This window comes from Stegostoma tigrinum, chromosome 27 (genome assembly GCF_030684315.1).
Source record: "Stegostoma tigrinum isolate sSteTig4 chromosome 27, sSteTig4.hap1, whole genome shotgun sequence".
Classification (NCBI taxonomy): Eukaryota; Metazoa; Chordata; class Chondrichthyes; order Orectolobiformes; family Stegostomatidae; genus Stegostoma; species Stegostoma tigrinum.
Window position 1 is genome coordinate 14212566 of NC_081380.1, and position 15688 is coordinate 14228253.

The following is a 15688-nucleotide window of genomic DNA, read 5'->3' on the forward strand; positions in this document are numbered from 1 at the left end:
AGCCAGATAGTGAGGATGATACATGAAACTTACAAAAAGCTAAAGACAGGTTTAGCCAGTGGGTAAAACATTGGCGGTTTGATCAGATAAATGTGGGATTAGCAACTACACAGGAAGAATTCAAAACCTGAATATTATTTAAATAGAGAAAGACTCTAAAAAGCTGCAGCACAGAGGGACTTCGGGGCACTCATGCCCCGAATCACAAAAGTTAGCATTGAAGTTCAGCAAGTAACAAGGAAAGCAAATTAATGTTGGCTTTTATATCAGAGGAATGGATTACAAAAATAGGGAGGTCTTGCTAAACAAAGACCTGATTAGACTATAGCAAATATGACAGTGGGAACGTATTCATTATTTTTTAAGTACAATAAAAGAAGTGTCTTTAAAAGAATGGAGTAAATCCTTTCTTTTTATTTTATGATCATAGTGCATCAATAGACAAATACTCAATGAATTGCAAAGTTTATCCAAATCAAAAAAACCTCTTACAGTCAAATGTGGGTAGGAAAACAGGTTATCTATCTGACCCCTCCTTCCCTGATTATAACTTTTTATTTTCCTTAAATGGATTTATATGAATTTCCGTAACAATTTACTATGGGAGCGATAAAACATTTTGACCATGCTTTTGGTAAAATCCTGAATTCCCTATTAGACTCATTAGGGATGATTTTGTTTTTATGCTCTCTAATATTGGACTCTCCCACAAATATAAATATTGGTCTACACGTTCCAATACTAGAAAACACTGCTGTTGGGTATTACAGTGATACTGAAAGTTCCCCTAAATGGCTCCGGTGAAGTCCTTGATGATAGTATCCCATGGCTTTGGAAACACCAAATGTGGAGAATTTAGATCAATACATGTAGAGGATGGAATATAATGTACATAACGCATGTATTCATTTTGGTGGGAGGAACAAAGCTACAGACCTGGTGAGAAATTATGAAGTGTTTTGTCTAATGACTTTTGGTGTACTTGTTCCATAAATCACTGAAAGCTAAAATGTAGTTCTTAAGCAGTTAGAAACACAATTCGTATACAGGCATTTATCACAAAAGTATTTGAGTACAGGAATAAAGATGTCTTGAAGTTGTACAGTCTCTTTGTTAGACTGCATCTGGAATATTGTGTACCGTTTAGAACCCTCTTATGAAAGGAAGGATATATTGGCATGGAGGGTTTGCAGCAATAGTTCGCTAGATTATTACGTGAGTGGTAGAACTGCCCTTAGAGTAGCGATCGAGGAGATAGGCTTGTATTGACTAGAGTAAAGAAAAATTACAGATAAGCCTACTGAAACATATAAAATTCAATAATATTTGGGTGCAATAAGAATGTTTCTCTGGAATTTAGGTGGAGTGGGAGGAAAAGAAGTTTACAACCAGGAGACACTATATCAGCACATAGGGCAGGCCTTTACATTTGAGATAAAGAGAAATTTCTTCACTAAGAATAGTAAATCTCTCTTCCAAAAGAAGGCTGATGAAACTTTGACATTAAGGATACTGACGACAGAGATTTTGATAGATTTCTAGGTTCTAACAACATCCAGGTTATTGGGAAAGGTGATCAGCCATAATCTAGAATATTTTAGCTAGCTCAAAAGGCTAGCCCATACTCCTATCTTCCTTTATTTCAGTAATATTCATATCCATGGTGGAGAAAAATGGGATAGCATCATCTTGCATACACCCTGATGTAGGAAGATGGAACTAACGGATGAAAATAACTCTGAAATTTTAGATTTGTTTATCTATTCAAACTTAGCTAAACCAAACTTATGATTATAACAACACAAAAAAAGCTATCAATCTTCTATGAACAAGGAACTTAGAAAACCCTGAAGTATTTTAGGGATCTTCCTTCAATTGAATTTATCATAGATATCAAGGATCTATCAACTCAATATGGGAAGTCTTTTATTTCCATGTTTGGGATCTATTGGCTTCAGCACAAAACCCAAATTCTTAATTCTTTACTTGCAAATGGGAATTTTTGATTAATGTGAGTGAATCGCCAGATACAACTATTCTACACTGAACAGACCTTTAGGGATTGACGAACTGTCTCCTTTGCTTGATTGCAGAAAATGAAAGAATTCTTCTTAAAATCCAGTTTTTGTACCCTTACAGTGTTATTAATTGAGCGATCTAAAGTACCACCATACCTGACATCACAATTATGTTACTCTACTTTCAATTCATTTTAATGGAAAGGAATATCCAAGAGTGGAAAGCCTCAGCCATTCAGAAAACGAATATGTTCTTTTGTAGACTTATAAGCTATAATCCATTAACCCTTGCATACTGTATCTTTGATGCATGTACCCAGCTGCAGTTACTTTTATATTAATTTCAATCTGTGCTGATACCTCAATTTTCACAGAATCAGAATCAGATAAGTTTATACACTTAACAAAAAGAGTATAATGGACAAAAATGTCTTTAAAAGATAATAATTTACCCACTCCGATGCCAGGCTGCACACCCACTCCGATGCCAGGCTGCACACCCACTCCGATGCCAGGCTGCACACCCACTCCGATGCCAGGCTGCACACCCACTCCGATGCCAGGCTGCACACCCACTCCGACGCCAGGCTTTACACCCACTCCGACGCCAGGCTGCACACCCACTCCGATGCCAGGCTGCACACCCACTCCGATGCCAGGCTGCACACCAACTCCAACTCCAGGCTGCACACCAACTCCAACGCCAGGCTTTACACCCACTCCAACTCCAGGCTGCACACCAACTCCGACGCCAGGCTTTACACCCACTCCAACGCCAGGCTGCACACCCACTCCAACGCCAGGCTGCACACCAACTCCAACGCCAGGCTGCACCCCTGCTCCAAGACATAGTTTGAGATAATAAAGAAATAAAAATTAGACGTAATTAAAACATTTTATAAGCTTTAATGCAACCTTTGGATTTATTGGCCAAATTGTGATCAACAATGAAGTAATGTGAACACAGAATTCATTCTTTATTAGTTCCAGGCATTAATTTCAGTAATTTAGAGAGAATAAACATTGCATCTTATCATTATTTTCCATGTCTGATGGAGAAAATGCTTCATTGCCAGAGGTACTCTCGTTTAGACAAGACAATAGATGTCAATATGCCTGCTTTAATGGATATAAAATGTTCAACACCACTATTCAAAGAAGAGTGAAGCATTCTAGTGTTCTTGCCAACATTAACATCACTAAAATGACATGACTGGGTATTTATGAACTTATCGCTTATTAACACTAATTGATCAATGAGATGTTACAAGAATCAGTGATTATAGGTCATTAACTTGGAAATATTTCACACAAAAAGCCATTACACATAGCAGGAAAATTCCTTTCTTTTTAAAATTGAAGTGGCTTTTCTCAATCCTCAAAGATAATAAATTAATAGCGACACTGACCAGTGTATAGGTCAGTAGCGGTCAGATGTACCTCCATATTTAGCAGCTTTAGATGCAGCAACTCCACCTGTAATGAGAGCCATTCAGAAAAGGTATTAGTCCAGGCAAGTTAGTCTGTATACAGGTATATTAACACACATTCCTGAAGATTACAAAATCACAGCACTCTCGAGAAGCAAGTTCTTTGAAATTATGCTTATTAATGCAAGTTGCTCAAATTATGTGAATATTACCTTCTAAAATCCATTGGGTGAATGTCCAAATGTTGAAAATTGTGATTAAGAACTTAAGAATTTCTGTGTGTCTGTGGCAAGTCTGTCTTATATTTCTTTAACTAAATTAATATTTGTGAACTCTCAAAATATTCCAAGACATGGGGTGAACTTGACTCAATCCTTATAAAATATCCTAAGAACTGTTTTCTGTTTTGGAAAAACCTAAAATAGCTTTTTAAGTCAGGTGTTCTTACACTTTCCCTGATATTCTCTGCTAACACACAGAATTTGACTAAGCATTTTATTTAGAGTTCTGATAATTGCATTATTTTTATCCATACCAAAGTCTGTCAGATTTTACCTGCCATTGTGCATAATGAGCAAGCCTGATTTACAAGAACTCACTTAAAACTCTTGCTTAACTTCAATATGCCCAGAAATTCTTCCGCTTTTTGTGTCTGTTTTTCCTTAAATGCATGATGCTAATTGCCTCAACTACTCATATTTTAACTTTTCTAATTGGTGTCACTTTTAGATTTATGGTGTATAACTTTGACTCCCCAAAAAATTGTCAAGATCTTCCAATCCCCTCATTAGTGAATGAAAAGATGATCGCTGAGACAGACAGTGTCAATTTGATCAGATGTTTCAGGGAGCCATTTTACACTGGAACTTGGCTTTGAGGGCAGCTGGAAGACCTTAGTGCGAGTCTCCCCACAACCTACAAACACACAGACCTGGGCAGAGTTCCTTATACTCACTCTAGTTTTACACTGACTTTGCAGCATAAAGCCTGATCAGAGGTGCACCTCAAAGTAAACGGAGTGGAGTATCAAAGCACTGCATCGTCAACCGAAACCATGTTATACACCAGCCTCCTCACAGCCCTTCCTCACAACTCACCTCGCTGGCACAATTCACTATTCCTCCCCAATAATGTTGAATATTTTGTTGAAAATGCTCATCTATCTTCTGATGAAGCCTCACCCCATGATGATACAGCTAACTGCCATATCACTACCAACGCTGCGCACTTGCACTGTAAAGGAAATTAATTATTTGGAAACCGTAATTTGTGGATATGTGCAACGGTAACGGCATTGTTTTACTCAAATTGCGCTGAGGACATTTGAACTAATCATAGGCAAACACAAATCTTACATTTGTAATGTCACCAATCATAGAAGATCCCACCCAGATGCCTTTTAAACGTTGTAATTGTACTCCACCACTTTCTTTAGCAGTTTGTTCCATACATTCACCACTCTCTGCATGAAAATGTTACCCTCAGGTCCTTTTTAAATCTTTGTCCTCTCACCGTAAACCTATGCCCTCTGGTTTTGGACTTCACCACCCAGGGGAAAAGGACCTTGGCTATTCACTCTATCCATGTCCCTCATGATTTTATAAATCTCTATAATGTTACCCTTCAGCCTCGGATGCTCCAGGGAGAAAAGCCCTAGCTGTTTAGCTTGTCCCTATACCTCAAACCATCCTATCCTGGCAACATCCTTGTAAATCCTTTCTGAACCCTCTCGAGTTTAACAATATCTTTTCTTTAGATGGGCAACCAGAAGTGTATGCAGTATTCTAAAAGTGGTCTCACCAATGTCCCATACAGCTGCAACATGACATTCTAACTCCTGTATGCAATGCACTTACCAATGAAGGCAAGTATGCAAACTCCTTGATCACTCTGTCTACCCGTGACTCCACTTTCAAGGAACTATGCACCTGCATTCCTAGGTCTCGTTAGGCAAGTTTCCCCAGGGCTCTATCATTAAATGTGTAAGTCCTGTTCTGATTCGCCTTACCAAAATGCAACACCTCACGTTTACCTAAATCAAACTCCATCTGCCACTCGTCAGCCCATTGGCCATGTGATCAAAGTCCCATTGTACTCTGAGATAACCTTCTTCACTGTCCACTTCATCACCTACTTTGGTGTCATCTGCAAATTTACTATCCATGTCACCTATGTTCACATCCAACTTATTTGCACTTGAATATATCATGTTTATCAAGGTTCTCATAAATCACTGTGGGTTACTGTCCAGATACAAGACAAAATACAAATTTTGGTCTTTAAATGGATGATGATCAGTCTAGATCCTGCAAGTGGGAATGTTTTGATTGAAGTGAGTCAAATCAAAAAATGCAAATATTCTTCATTCAAGAGATATTTGGGGATTAACATAGGACCATTTCAATGGACTGCAGAAGGCTTATACTTTCTGATACAGTCATGAAGCCTGTTTTATTTTGACAATCAACAATGCATGATGTTGTCCAAAAAATTTTAGTAGAAAGGAATATGCCAGGATGGTAAAATGGTAGTAGAAAACCTCAGCTACTCAGAACATGTGCATGTTCTTTTAACAGACTTGTGAGTGGCAAGGCATGAACGTTTCTACACTGCATCAGTGATTAAAGCAACAGTGTGCAGTTATTTTCTTTTGCTTCAGAAATTCATTGTGTTTTGTATTGGGTACCTCCATTTGCACAGAAATGGGATGAGACAGACTAACACGCTTTATGAAAGGTATAACAGAAGTAAATGTATCACAAGAAACACTAAATTACCCACTCCGATGCCAGGCTGGCCAATTCCTGTGCCAGGCTGGACACCTACTCCAACACCAGGCTGCACACCCACTCCAAGGCCTAAATCAGATAGAATGAATTCAATAATTAGAAATAGTGAAAGGCTTTACATACAGCTAATTATTGCCAATGGTGGGGAAAAAAGCAAATTTGAAATCCTGTTTATATAACCAGACATTTATTTAAGAAGTTAAGTTAAATTGTTATTATCCCTAACTATTTTCTTCAATGTCAGAGGGAGAAAGAATTGCTTTGACAGGGGTGCCATATTTTGGATGAGACAATAGATGCCAATCTACCTGTTTATATAGATAAAAAGAAAAGGTCTAATGATACTACCCAAACCAGAAAGAGGCATTCTAGTGTTCCTGCCAACATTAGCATTCACTAAAATCATTTAACTGTGCATTTAGAAACTGCTCTCTATCAATGAGAGTTTTGGGGAAAAAAAATCAGCATTGGTAAAAGTTCACATCACATTATTGAATGCCGATTATTATTTTCTGTCTCATATTAGTGGTTGTGCTGGATAATCCTGCCAATGTGATGTTGCATGATTTTACAGAGTATAGGTTAGCAACATGAAAATAATTCTCATTTATTCATAACATGCATCAGGAAAATTCCCCTCCCTTTTACAATAAACATTTTTTAATCCTCAAAAATAATGATTGACAATTATTTAGACCAGCGAATCTGTTAGCAGATGGTAGACTTACCTTGATATTTAGCAGCTTTAGATGGAGCAGCTCCACCTGCAGTGAAAGAAAAATGTAAGTTTTGATACAGTTACTGCTTCACATATGCATAACAAGAAACATTCTGAAGATTACAGCAACACAGCATTCCTGAAAACTACTCTCTGAAATCTTGCTGCTTAAAATGAATTGTCCAAGCTGAACTGATGTTAACCTGAATTCAGAAGTGAGAATCTGAAAAGGGAACTCACAAGATAAGTATCATGGACCAAATTGTAACTTTGACTGCAACTGTGAAACCGAAGTTAAATACCGCTGTGAGTGCAGGAGGGGTGAAGAATAGAAGAGTGATATAATAGATTTTTGATGAAAAGCAAAATAATCCTTTATTCAAATGATACAGCTAAAGACAAAACTATATTAAGGGATACAGAAGGAATGCATCAGTTTTGCAAGAGAAGGACTTTACATCTCCTTCGGAGGGACTGCTTTGAAAGCCATTGTTTTAATAAACAGGGTAAGTGAGAATACATACATGTTTCTATAAAAGGAGTTCACACAGAATGCGACCTAGCATCTGAAACATTGGTAGTAGAAATTTTCAGAATTTACCTGTGGATGAAATTGACTTACTCCTCGGTAATGATTTAGATGGAGTAATTAAATTTATTGCTTTGCCTAGAACCATAGGAAGTCGAAGTGAAGTTAAAGAGAAGGAAAAGATACAGGCGTGAGTTGCAGAAAAGTTTTCCCATGTAAATGGTGACTAGAGCAATGGCAAAACAAAGTCTAAAGCTGGCACTTCAAGTATTAATCGTTGATGAAACTGCCTAAATTGTTTAACTTCAGAAGACATGGATCATTTAGTTTTAAGTAACACTGAATGGTTGTGTTAAAAGTGTGATAATTCCCTGAGTGCCATTATAAATGATATCATAGTCCTGTTACTCTGTCTTTTTTGGCCAAACAGACAATAACCAATGATGTTCATCCAATTAATTTTGGTTGACAGGAATATCACAAGATAACATTGCAAGAATGGACAATCTCAGCCATTCAGAAAACTTGCAGATTCTCTTGACAATCGAATAACTTTTCATACAATGTCATTGATGAATGCATCCAGCTGATGTTATTTTCTTTCACTTTTGATATTAATTTCAAAGTGAGTCATATCTCCAGTTGCACAAAATTGGGATGAAGTAGAGTTATATACTCTTTGTAAAATTGAATGGAGAGCAATGTCATCCAAAAGACAGTATTTTACCTACTCCGATGCCAGCTGGGACACCCACTCCAACACCAGGCTGCACACCCACTCCAACGCCAGGCTGCACACCAACTCCAAGACCTACATTGAGATCAAAAAAGAATGTGTTATTTCAAAATAGTGACTCGTTGTTTTAGAACATTAAAGAAAAATAAAACTAAGGATTTTTTGGTCTATTTTGGCACACAGTGAAATATAGTCGCCCCACGAAGTCTGCTGCATTTTTAATTCCAGCACTTCAATGTTTAAACTAAGATCTTATGCTACTAAGTATTATTCTTGGATGTGGGATGGAAAAGTGCAGCGTTTTTTAGAGCTGCTGTCTTTTTAATGAGGCAATCGGTCTGTTATCATTGATCTGAAAAGCTGCAATAAACTGATGGCCATACTTGTCTAAAAAAAGCCTAATCTCAAAAACTAAGCAGACATTTTGCCTTGTTAGTGCTTGGATGGGAGACCAACTGGGGAATATTAGGTGTAGTGGTAGTGCTCTTAAATCTAAGCCTCCTGGTCCAGAGTGAAGTCCCACTTGCTCCAGATGAGTGTCATAACATGCCTGAGTAGGTTTATTAAAGCTATCTAAGAAGATATTATGTTATCCAAAGGATGAGGCTTTCTGGTGTCTTGACAAACACTAAACTAGCATAACAATTTATTTATCAATTGGTTACTAATAAGAATCAGTTTTCAAAACAAAAGAATAAATATGCTAAAAGGTTCAAAACACATCATTGAGTACTTGATAACAAAGTGTGAAGCTGGATGAGGATTTGAGTACTTGGTGTTTTCTGTTTCAGTTTAACCGTTGCACCAGATCATCTGACTGACTTGATATTGCAAGACACAAAAACTGAAATAGTTGAAGTAACTTAGCAGATCACATATGCTGTCAGATTTGCAACATCAAAACAAAACAAAGCATTGTGATGCTGGCGATCTGAAATACACAAAAACAAAATAACTGTTGGAGAAACTTAGCAGACCACATATGCTGCCAGACTTGCTGAATTTCTCCAGCAGTTTTTGTTCTCGTGTATTTCAGATTGTCAGCATCCACAATGCTTTGCTTTGTTTTGATGTTGCAAGAACGATCAGAGTATAGGTTACTAATGTGGAAATGTGTCTCACATAGCCATTATGTTCACCATTTAAATTCCTTTCTTTTGTTACATTTAATTGGCTTTACCTTGATCTTCAAGGATAATAATTTGATCATTACATTGACCAGTGAATATATGCTATTTTACCTCCATATTTGGCAGCTTTGGATGCAGCAGCTCCGCCTAGGATGAAATTGAAAAGTAAATCTACTGTAATAATACAGCCAAGTCTGTCTCTGTATAGATATGACAAAAATGTCATTGATCATGAAATACAGAAGATTACAACTACACAGCATTCCTAAGAAATATGAGTCAGAAACATTCCACAATAAAAAAATTACTCAGATCAATTTCTGAACTCTATTGGGAAAAAGCTCATCTAAAAAAATTGTAACTATGAAATTATCAAGACTCTGGTATTCTATGACTGTAGCAATGTTCAGTAAGTTGTGACATTTCATTGCATAACGTGGTAACACCACTTACATAGAAATAGCACAGAACAGAACTACAGAGGCTAGAAACAAAGTAAAATGGAGCAAAATATCTTAGAGAAGACAGCAAATTACCAACTCCAATACCAGGTTGGACAACTCCAGCGCCTGGCTGCACACCTACTCCAGCGCCTCGCTGCACTCCTACTCCAACACCTATATTAAGATAACGAGAATTTAATAATTTGAAACAGTAAATGATTTATTTACAAAATAGTGCAAATTAAGGGGTTTTTGGCCAACAGTGTTTTGACAGTGATATGAATAATGTGAACCTTGATCCATGTTCACTTTTTAATTCTAGATGTTCATTTCAACACTTCAAGGTGAGCTGTTATTCGTCCTAACTATTCTCCTTCCATGCAAGTTGGAGGGAGAGCTGGATTGTTAGATATCATATCTACTGGATGAAGTGTTAAACCAAACTATGTGGACAGGGTGCTCATAAGGCTCTATTCACATAAGGGTAAGGAACTTTCCTAATTACCTTGTTCAACTCTTGAACAACCAGTAGAATGATTTTACTCTCTATAGTATTTGCTATATGCATGACTGGTTTCTAATGCCAATTTGTTCCTGTGGTCATCGACATAGCAATAGTAATGCCACTCCAAACAGTAACTAATTGCTAGAAAGCACTTCAGGCTGTCCTATAGTCTGAAATTAATAAAAGAAAAATCTGGAGATGACTGTGGAAGGACACTCATATCAATTACTGACTGAGGGATATATACCAGAGTTGAGAAATTTCAGTTATGAGGATAGATTGAAGAAGCTGGGGTTGTTTTCCATGGAGAAGAGAAGATCTGTTTTGAATTATTCAGAATCATAAGAGGTCTAGGCAGATTAAATTTGGAGAAATTGCTCGCCCTCATGAACAGAATAATAAAATAAGAGGGCACAAATTTGAAGTAATTAGTGAAAGTGATATGAGCAAAAAATGCTTCCACGTAGTGAGCAATTAGGTTCTGGAATGTAATGCTGCGTGGTGCAGGGAGGTTTAATTTAGGCATTCAAAAGGAAAATTAGATAGTTATTTGAAAAGTAACATTGTGAAGAGCTATGAGAAGAAGGAAGAAGACTGACACCAAGACACTCATTTGAAGACACAATGGCCTCCTTCAGCAGTATAACTGTTTTGGTTTCTGTGGTAAAGAAAGAACATTAATGCAATTAATGAAAAATATGTTTTATTCTATTTGGCTTTTGGTTAGGTTATCCAAATGTATTAAAGTATCAAATGTATTAACTTTAAGAATGCACTTTTTTACAATTCATTTTTGTGGTATGTGGGAATCACTGGCTGGGCAGTATTTATTGCCCAACCGTAGCTGCCCTTGAGAAGGTGGTGATGAGTTCCGTTCTTGAACCGCTGAAGTCTACCTACTATGAGTTGTCCCACAATGCCATTAGGGAAGGAATTCCAGGATTTTGATCCAGCAATGCCAAAGGAATGGCAATATATTTCCAAGTCAGCATAATGAGTGATTGGAGGGGAAATTGAAGCTGGCAGTGTTCTCATGTATCTGCTGCCCTTGTCCATCTTGATGGAAATGGTCGTGGGTTGGAAGATGTTGTCTGAGGATCTTTGGTGAATTTTTGCAGCACATCTTATAGACAGCTCAGTAGCAGCATTGTACACTTCAGTGGTGGAAAGAATGGATGATTGTAGATGTAGTGCTGCTCAAGCAGCTGCTTTGTCCAGGACGGTGTCAAGCTTCTTGAGTGTTGCTGGAGCTACACTCATCCATGCAAGTGGGAAGTATTCCATCACACTCCTGACTTGTGCTTTGGAGATAACAGACAGGCTCTGGGAAGTCAGGAGATGAGTTACTGGCCACAGCATTCCTAGCCTCTGACTTGCGCTTGTAGCCACTGCTTTTATGTGGCAAGTCCAGTTGAGTTTCTGGTCAATGAACTCCCAGGATGTTGATAGTGGGTGATACTGTGATGGAAACACCATTGAATATTAAGGGTGGTGGTTTGATTGTCTGTTATTGGTGATGGTCATAGCCCAGCATTTGTGCGGCATGAATGTTATTTGCCACTTATAACCCCAAGCCAGATCCTGTTGCATTTGAACATGGACTGCTTCAGTACCTGAGAAGTTGCAAATGGTGCTGAACATTGCACAACCATTAGCGAATACCCTTACTTCTGACATTGTAATGGGGGGAAAGTCATTGACAAATCAGCTGAAGATGGTTGGGCCTAGGGCACCACCCTGAGGAACTCTTGTAGAGATGTTCTAAAGCTGAGATGACTGACCTTCAACAACTATGACCATCTTCCTATGTGCCAGGTATGAATTCAACCAGTGGAGAGTTTGTCCTCTGATACTCTGATTCTGGTTTTGCTAGGGCACCTTGATGCCACACTTAATCAAATGCAGCCTTGTTGTCAAGGGCTGTCACTCTCACAGCATCTCGCTTTACATAACATTAATTTTGGAAAGACATGACAGCATATGGTTCTGGAACAGTCCCAAGAGATTGGACGGTAGCAATTTAATACCACTCATTAAAAAAGTAAGGAGAAAGTAAACCTGGACTGACAATCTGGTTATCTACCGGCAGTAGGGAAATGTTAAAGAAGTAAAGGATATGATAGGGTGTAAAGGATGTGTACGTTTCAGAATACTGATGGACAAAGACAAGAGTGGTCCTAAAGGAAGAGTGCTGAATTGGGGGAAGGCCAACTATAGCAAAATTCAGCAGGAGCTGGGGAAGGTGGATTGGGTGCAGCTGTTTGAGGGTAAACCCACATTTGATATGTGGGAGGCTTTTAAAGAGAGGTTGATTAGTGTGCAGGACAGTCATGTCCCTGTGAAAATGAGGGATAGAAAGGGAATGATTAGGGAGCCATGGGTGACAGGCGAAATTGTGAGATTAGCAAATAGGAAAAAGGAAGCATACATAAGATCTAGACGACTGAAAACAGATGAAGTTTTGGAAGAATATCAGGAAAGTAGGACCAAACTGAAATGAGGGATTAAGAGGGCTAAAAGGGGTCATGAAATATCTTTAGCAAACAGGGTTAAGGAAAATCTCAAAGCTGTTTATTCGTACATAAGGAGCAAGAGGGTAACCAGAGAAAGGGTTGGCCTACTCAAGGACAAAGGAGGGAAGTTATGTGAGCAGTCAGAGAAAATGAGTGAGATTCTTAATGAGTACTTTGCATCAGTATTCGCTGAGGAGAGGGACATGACTGATGTTGAGGTTTGAGATAGATGTTTGATTACTCTTGGTTAAGACGGCATGGGGGGGGGGGGTAAGTGTTGGGTATTCTAAAAGGAATTAGGGTGGAGAAGTCCCCAGGTTCAGATGGGATCTGTCCCAGGTTACCGAGGGAAGCAAGAGTGTAAAAGGCTGAAGCCTTAACAGAAATCTTTGCTGTGTCGTTGATCAGGGGTGAGGTCCAGAAGACTGGAGATTTGTTAATATTGTCCCCCTGTTTAAGAAGGGTAGCAAGGATAATCCAAGTAATTACAGATCGGTGAGCCTGACATCAGTGGTGGGGAAGTTGCTGGAGAAGATACTGAGGGATAGGATCTATTTACATTTGGAAGAAAATGGGCTTATTAGTGATAGGCAGCATGGTTTTGTGCAGGGAAGGTCACGTCTTACCAACTTGATAGAATTCTTTGAGGAAGTGACAAAGTCAATAGATGAGGCAAGGGCTATGGATGTCATATACATGGACTTCAGTAAGGCGTTTGATGAGGTTCCCCACGGTTGCTGATGGAGAAAGTGAAGTTGCATGGGGTCCAGGGGTACTAGCTAGATGGATAGAGAACTGGCTGGGCAACAGTAGACAGACAGTTGTAGTGGAAGGGAGTTTCTCAAAATGGAGAACCGTGACCAGTGGTGGTCCACAGGGATCCGTGTTTGGACCGCTGTTGTTTGTGTTATACATAAATGATCTAGAGGAAGGTAGTGATAGTCTGATTGGCAAGTTTGCAGATGACATTAAGATTGGTGGAGTAGCAGATAGTGAAGGGGACTATTGGAGAATGCAGCAGAATATAGACAGGTTGGAGAGTTGAGGGCAGAGAAATGGCAGATGGAGTTCAATCCGGGCAAATGCGGGGTGATGCATTTTGGAAGATCCAATTCAAGAGCAAACTATACAATAAATGGAAAAGCCCTGAGGAAAACTGATGCACAGAGAGATCTGGGAGTTCAGGTCCATTGTACCCTTAAAGTGGCAATGCAGATCAATAGAGTGGTCAAGAAGGCATACGGCATGCTTTCATTCATTGGACGGGGTTTAGGGGACATGAGTTGGCAGGTCATGTTACAGCTGTATAGGACTTTAGTTCGACCACATTCGGAATACTACGTACAGTTCTGGTTGCCACATTACCAAAAGGATGTGGATACTTTGGACAGGATGCAGAGGAGTTCACCAGGATGTTGCCTGGTATGGAAAGCAATAGGTATGAAGAGAGGTTGAGTAGATTAGGATTATTTACATTAGAAAGAAGGACAGAGGTTGAGGGAGGACCTGATTGAGGTTTACAAAATCATGAGAGGTACAAACAGGGTGGATAGCAAGATGCTTTATTCCTCCCAGAGTGGGAGACTCAATTACTAGGGGTCATGAGTTCAAAGTGAGAGGAGGAAAGTTGAAGGGAGATATGCGTGGAAAGTTCTTTACACAGAGGGTGGTGGGTGCCCAGAACGGGTTGCCAGTGGAGGTGGTAGAGGCGGGTACTACAGCGTCATTTAAGATGCATCTAGACAGATACGTGAATGGGCAGGGAGCAGAGGGATACAGATCCTTGGAAAATGGGTGACATGTTTAGATAGAGGATTTTTTTTATTCTTTGATAACAGGCATTCAGAAAATACCAATGGGATAAAGCAAATTCAACATGGAAGTATCGAAAGAAAATTGTGTTTGACAAATTTACTAGGAATATGTGTGAAGTTGTCGATTTTGGCAGGGATAACAAAATAGCAGAGTAATATTACATGGAAATAGAATGAAAAATGTTGATGTCCAAAGTGACCTGGATGTTCTTGTAGACCTGTTACTGAAAGTTCAGTTGGCTTGGTAAGAATGCAGAATGATGCCAAAAGCATGAGTTCAATTCAAGCTCTAGTAAGGTTACCATCAAGGACTCCGCTTCTTAACTTCTCACTTTTCTTCAGGTTAAACCACTACCAGTCGTCTCAATCTAATGAGGTACGACTGTGCTGACTTTAACTTACCAATGTCCTTACCTCCCGGAACTCCAGGCTGAACAGCTCCTTCAGCACCTGTATTAAGGACGCAAAAACACTGAGTTGGCTCATTTAAACACTGCCTATGACTAGGATGGTAAGTTGTATGAGTGCACTGGACTGGGGATTTGTAATGGTTAAATTTTGTCCAAAGTGGTCACTCATTTAGGGAAAAAACAGCATATTCAGGTGGAGTTTTCTGAACGTATCAAATGTTACGATGTGGAGATGCTGTGTTGGACTGGGGTGGATAAAGTAAAAAAATCACACAACCCCATATCACATGATTCCTTTGAACTGGCCATTGGAAATTCAGGTAACTTTTTAAAAGCTATCAGTCCCTACGGTAATTTTAATAATACATATTCTTTTGCATGGTTTCAATTCCTGTCTTATGGATGTCTTCGCTTGGTACAATGCTCCTATGCAGTGTTATCCTAATGGCAGCACAATGGGCGGTGAATGGTGACTGATTTTCACAATTGGAGAAGGCTAAATCATGAAGGAACTGAGTGAATTGTAATCACATGTTTTTGCTTGTGACCAAAAAGGATTGTACAGGGCTTTTATTTTCCAAAACAGCAACGTATGAGGTGGCTTGGCAGAATGAGAGCATAAATATCTGACAACTACTAGCTTGTAGCAGCAA

General features: G+C 38.9%; 1 protein-coding gene across 11 annotated transcripts in view; it reads right to left on the reverse strand.

Annotated features, from left to right (window-relative positions):
* elna (elastin a) overlaps positions 1-15688 on the reverse strand; it is a 229937-nt gene that overhangs the window by 48153 nt on the left and 166096 nt on the right. For 6 of the 11 annotated variants that reach the window (XM_059655517.1, XM_059655511.1, XM_059655514.1 and 3 more), the window contains 7 exons: positions 15028-15075; positions 9887-9967; positions 9462-9497; positions 8212-8295; positions 6966-7001; positions 6226-6306; positions 2471-2854 (listed from right to left, as the gene is read on the reverse strand). In XM_059655517.1, the coding sequence (XP_059511500.1) occupies positions 2471-2854; positions 6226-6306; positions 6966-7001; positions 8212-8295; positions 9462-9497; positions 9887-9967; positions 15028-15075 (750 nt within the window). The remainder of the gene's footprint in view (positions 1-2470; positions 2855-6225; positions 6307-6965; positions 7002-8211; positions 8296-9461; positions 9498-9886; positions 9968-15027; positions 15076-15688) is intronic. The other 5 variants (XM_059655521.1, XM_059655518.1, XM_059655512.1 and 2 more) reach the window with 4 other exon arrangements.